The sequence below is a fragment of the Bidens hawaiensis genome, unplaced genomic scaffold, assembly GCF_021521415.1.
Source record: "Bidens hawaiensis isolate Kalapana, Puna unplaced genomic scaffold, B.hawaiensis_p1.1 tig00002123_1, whole genome shotgun sequence".
Lineage (NCBI taxonomy): Eukaryota > Viridiplantae > Streptophyta > Magnoliopsida > Asterales > Asteraceae > Bidens > Bidens hawaiensis.
In genome coordinates, this window is record NW_027491112.1 from 2682927 (window position 1) to 2688223 (window position 5297).

The 5297-nt window shown below is 30.1% G+C and overlaps 1 protein-coding gene across 1 annotated transcript; it reads left to right on the plus strand.

The window, feature by feature from the left end:
• The first annotated feature begins 2580 nt into the window (after positions 1–2580).
• Positions 2581–5057, plus strand: LOC143605729 (uncharacterized). Its single transcript, XM_077081737.1, has 4 exons — positions 2581–2959; positions 3450–3560; positions 4609–4677; positions 4763–5057. Exons 1-4 carry the CDS (start codon positions 2807–2809, stop codon positions 4811–4813), a joined length of 384 nt encoding a protein of 127 aa, XP_076937852.1. The 5' UTR covers positions 2581–2806; the 3' UTR covers positions 4814–5057.
• The last annotated feature ends 240 nt before the right edge of the window (positions 5058–5297 follow it).

The window sequence follows — 5297 nt, forward strand, 5'->3', positions numbered from 1 at the left end:
CTCAATGCATTTTGTTTTAGTTCTAGTATCATAGCGAAAGTAACGGAAACCAACCAAATGCTATTTTCTCTGTTTTGGTACCGTAACGAATGTGACGAAAACCGACCGAATTTGTGTAGACTGACCGCTTCGACCCTGGGGATCGATAACGGTTGGGTTATACCAATGATCGAGATTTTATTTTTTTTTTTGTTTTAGTTCCAATACAATAACACACGAAACCGAAATCAACTGAATTTGTGTTGACTTACCGTCTCATCGCTTGAGACTGACAACGCTGGGGTTTTATCACCACCCGAATTTTACCAACCTGCCTCAGTGCAACGCGCCGATTAAAATACTAGTTAAATTTTAAAGATAAAATTAATTATACATTTTGAATCATCTCATTAGATCCCCTCCCAACTTATTTATTTATTTTATAAGTTTACTACGTATTATTCAATTATTCCATTTATTTCTTCTAATATCAAGCTAAATAATAAGGGATAATGAAAAAAAGAAAAAAGAATAAACTTAACTAAACAACACAATCAACAAAAAGATTCATTTGAGATAGAGTATTTGATTGTTTAAATTGTTAGGAAGTCAATAATTATGACTAATATTCACAAACGAACATTACATAAGTTGATACTCTCACACTCCAACAAAGGCGGCGAAAAATGTCGGGCCGTAACATATTGATTGAACAGTAGCTCAAAAGACACTAATTAAAGCGACAATAATTATTTAATTACATCAACATTAAGCAAGTACACAAATTCAATAATCAAAACAAATACATCAAAATTTTGTATTTTATAATAAATATCCTAAGGTAAAACTAATGTCTTCGATCTTGAACAATATCAACTACTTGTACATGTAGCATGTATAATAAAATGGGTTGTCAACACGAATGTTGGTGAGAATACATAAGTTTTAGTTTACATATATAGATAGGTAAATCAAAATTCATATGTATATGGTGAGCATTACAATTCTTATGAAAATATAAACAACTAAATATATGTGGACTCGTTCATATTGATCAAAATCAACGTAGTTGGGTAAGTGTATGATCATACTAGATAAGGATGAGATACCAATCATCAAATATAAAATAAACACGTAAGCACATCGAGCATAGTCATAGATCATGCAATCATCACATATAAACATAGATTGAATTGTGTTTGAATAAATGTGGTAATAAAACATAAGTAATGTAAATAAGGTATACATCTCACTCCAAAAATATATAAAAAGATGAAAAAAGGGGTATGTAAACTTACCTTAATGAGAGGATTAACGAAAACGGGATGGCGATAAAAATTAAGATAAAAGCGACGAGCTCCTCGGGATACGTCAACAAAAGTTCCTAGTTGTTAATGACAATATTAATTAATTATAACAAAATAATTATAATAACAAGACTTATGACGAATTTGGGGTTCGATAGTGCTTTAAATAAAATTGTAATTAAAGCATTATTGGTTTAATTCTTATTAAATTTTGTAAATAATAAGTAATTAGAGAATATAAATAACAAAATAAAAAATATAATGAAACACGATATAATGTCTACTAATCGATTTACAAAAATGGATTTGGAGACTTTTAGGATTTAAAATATTATTATTATTAGCACTATTATTATTATTATTATTATTATTATTATTATTATTATTATTATTATTGTTATTGTTATTGTTATTGTTATTGTTATTGTTATTATTATTATTATTGTTATTGTTATTATTATTATGTATTTAGGTTTGATTTTCTAATAAATAAAATAAATATTAATTATTATCATTAATTATTGATAAGTAAAACTAAGAGGTTAAATGAAATTAGTTTCGAACGTTACTAGGTAATTAGTTCGGTGTAATAAGCGAGTGGTAAAAAAAAGATATTAGCTTCTTTGCTTATATTACTAAATAAAATAAAAGAGAAAAAGAAAAAAAAAAGAAAAGGGAAGAAAATAAAAAATTAAAACCAAAACCGGGTCCAGAAGGTGCGAACCCGCACCCCGGCCTATTTCAACGTCTTAACAACCACACACCAGCCATCAGGCTGGTGCTTTAACTTGTGATTGAAAATGGTTCTTAAAATACTTAAAACAGTTCTTAGAACTTCATCCTCAAATTTGATTATAAACCCTAGAATCCGAAATCAGTTTATTTGATCACTGTTGTTTACAATTGATTTAGGGTTATTGCTTGTTGATTGAATACGACCCAAAGACATGTATTAATTTACCAGATATAATGACGAATTGAGAGAGAGAGAGAGAGAGAGATGGGGTTTGTGAGTAATTTGCAGATTTGGTCATGTTTAGGTTCAAAAGTTGTATAAACTAAGTTAAGGGTTGAGATTGCATGTTTAAATAATTCGTTAACGAACAAATTAATCACAACCGAAGTGTAACAAAATAAATATGACAAGGACAACATTATATACAAGGAGTCGAAAATATAGAACATGTCGTTTTGAAAAGTAACAAATGTTACAGACACGAAACACGACCATATGTTAAATGAATTCGACACGACACGAATAAATATATATGTCGTGTTAAAGTTAAACTATACAAGCAGTCAACCCGTAATCCATTAACCCATCAAACCAAAACAATTAAAAGTGATGGTATATCCATTAACTTCAACCAAAAACTCCAAATCCTAAACCTCCACCACCACATCATCATCTACACAATCCATTCATTACATCACCTCCTTAATCCTTAAAACATTACTGGCTCAAAACTTCAAACCAAACCATAATCCAACCCTCCAAAACCTCAACAAACATACCACTAATGTCAAAGAAAACAGGAGCTGCTGTGTTGCATAAGGATGCCCCGTGGAGAGCAGCTTCTTCTGCCACTAAACCCATACCCAAAATCCACCATTCACCTCTTATTTCAATCCCTCAAAACCCATACACCAATTATGCCATCTCTCTTGTCAAGGTGAGCTCAATTTTGAAATTAAAGTTACAAAGTTTCAATCTTTTTTATTATTTTGGGTTGAATTGGGTTTTAAATTAATGTATGAAGATGGGTTTTTGCATCAATTGTATGTGTGTGTATTAGTATATCAAGATTGGTAATTAGGGTTCTTGTCAAGGTGAGTTCAATTTTGAAATTAAAGTATCAAAGGTTCAATCTTTTTTATTAATTTGGGTTCAACAGGGTTTTAGATTAATGTATGAACATGGGTTACTGTGTAATTGTGTTATTATATCAATATTTTTTAATAATTTGTTGTGGGTTTTGAATATTTTTTATTTTTTTTGGGTTTTAAGGGATGTGAATTGTTATATGAACATGGGTTTAAGAGTAATTGTGATATTATATCAAGATTGGGAAATAGGGTTCTTGAGGTTGAAAATTGGTTAATAATTTGTTGTGGGTTTTCAGTTTTATTGAATCTTTTTGGGTTTTTGGGTGGATCGTGCAGCACCCGGATCCGATTGGATACGGGTTGGGGACGGAAGCTATAGTGGAAGCAGCAGGGCCAGAATGTGTTGTTCCTGGACAGGTTACACCGGTTAAACTTCTTGGATTAAAGGTGCACTTTTATCATTTTATAACTTCGTTCGAATTAATGTTGGTTCGGTACTTCGGTTTTAAATTGGTTGATTATTTGCTTAATCTATAAAACACGTTTAATTTAAAAGTTAAAAGCACATAATATTAGAAATTGTTAGTTGAGTAGTTGACACTCACTTTTAGGGATAGATGATGTTTATTGTGGAAATTGAGGACGTTTCATAGAGGATTCATTTCGAATGTCTGTTACTTCTATATGTTTCGGTTAACTTTGCACGATGGTCATATACTCATATGATCTTTAATATGTGATCAATAATCTGCAAGCCAAGATTTTATTGAGTTTGACAGTCTATAGAATCAAGCTGTTTTATTCAAACGAACAGAACCACGCTCTACTTAAACTGGCTCTACCTTGTAATATAATCAAAAATCTTAAATTACTAGTAGTTTTTATTTCATAATTGCGAAGAGGGTCTATATTTAATTTTGAAGTTTTATCTTACTCAAGAATCGCGTGTTTTATAAAAAAAACGTTGATAGAATTTTCATGCTATTTCGTTCTTAATCAAAATATAGATGTAACAGATATCTTTTATCTTCTATTTTGATTAAACGTGTGTATAATCTTTAAATGGATAAAAGATTCAACCTTTTCATAAAGATTCATGAGAACGCCTTGAATGAAAGGATATGTATCGGTTTAGAAGTTCAAATGAAGAATACATTTACTTATAACATTAGTTTCTTCACATCTTGAAAGATCTTTGTAAACCTTCATCTTTTGTTCATTTTGCTTTTATTACATAACATTTTTTACGGGTCTTGCTTATATCATTAAAAAGAAATGAAGATATCACGGCGAGTCTCCTTTATTTCATTTCTAGATGTTGAAATAAATGAACCATTTAATTTCTTTCTTTTAAGGTGATTATAAGTCTCTACTTTTCAAATACTGGTATGAAACACAAATTATTTTGAATGGAAATTACATTTTGCGATGCGTGCTTTCCGTTTTCAAATTTTTGTTCAAGTCTCATCCTGCTTTCTATATGTTTTGTATAAAGGTTTGGCCTATTGAAGTTGACTTGAAGTTTTTGGAACCTGTTGGCAAAGAACTCAGGAATATTGGGAAGGTAAATTCCACTTATTTTTTTTTAATATCTTATTAATTGGAAAAATTTTAATATAAAGTTTCTTTTTTTTTGTCATTGTGTTCAGTTTATGGATTCAGCAGTCGAGCTCATGAACAAATCTTTTGATGATCGCTAGGATTACAAGCCGTTAATGAGGTTTTATTCTGCGGCATTATAATTACGAGTATGAGTTTAATATTAAAAAATGTTTCTTGTAGCTTTGTTTATGATTTCTCATCATTCTTCTTGTGTTGAAAAAAGAATCAAGAACACATGATATACAGAAGTATTTATAAAACATTTGACTTTTGAAGTCAAACTTCTTGTTTAACTCAAGCTCAAAATCGATATGAGTTCTTTGTTACAAGTTGATCTCAAATCTTTTCTGCTTTCAGTTTATGTGGTACTTGAGTTCATTTGACCCAAACGGTCAACTCGTGTCCAATATTATGAATGAAGTAATGTTGTGGAAATACAATATGTATGTGATAATTCCGACAAGCATAAAATGCGGTTTGTTGCAAATTTACATCGAAAGATATTGTTCTATACAGTTAGACACACCGTCTAAGATTGTTAATCACTTCAACCATATATATAATAAACCGAGTAACTTACGA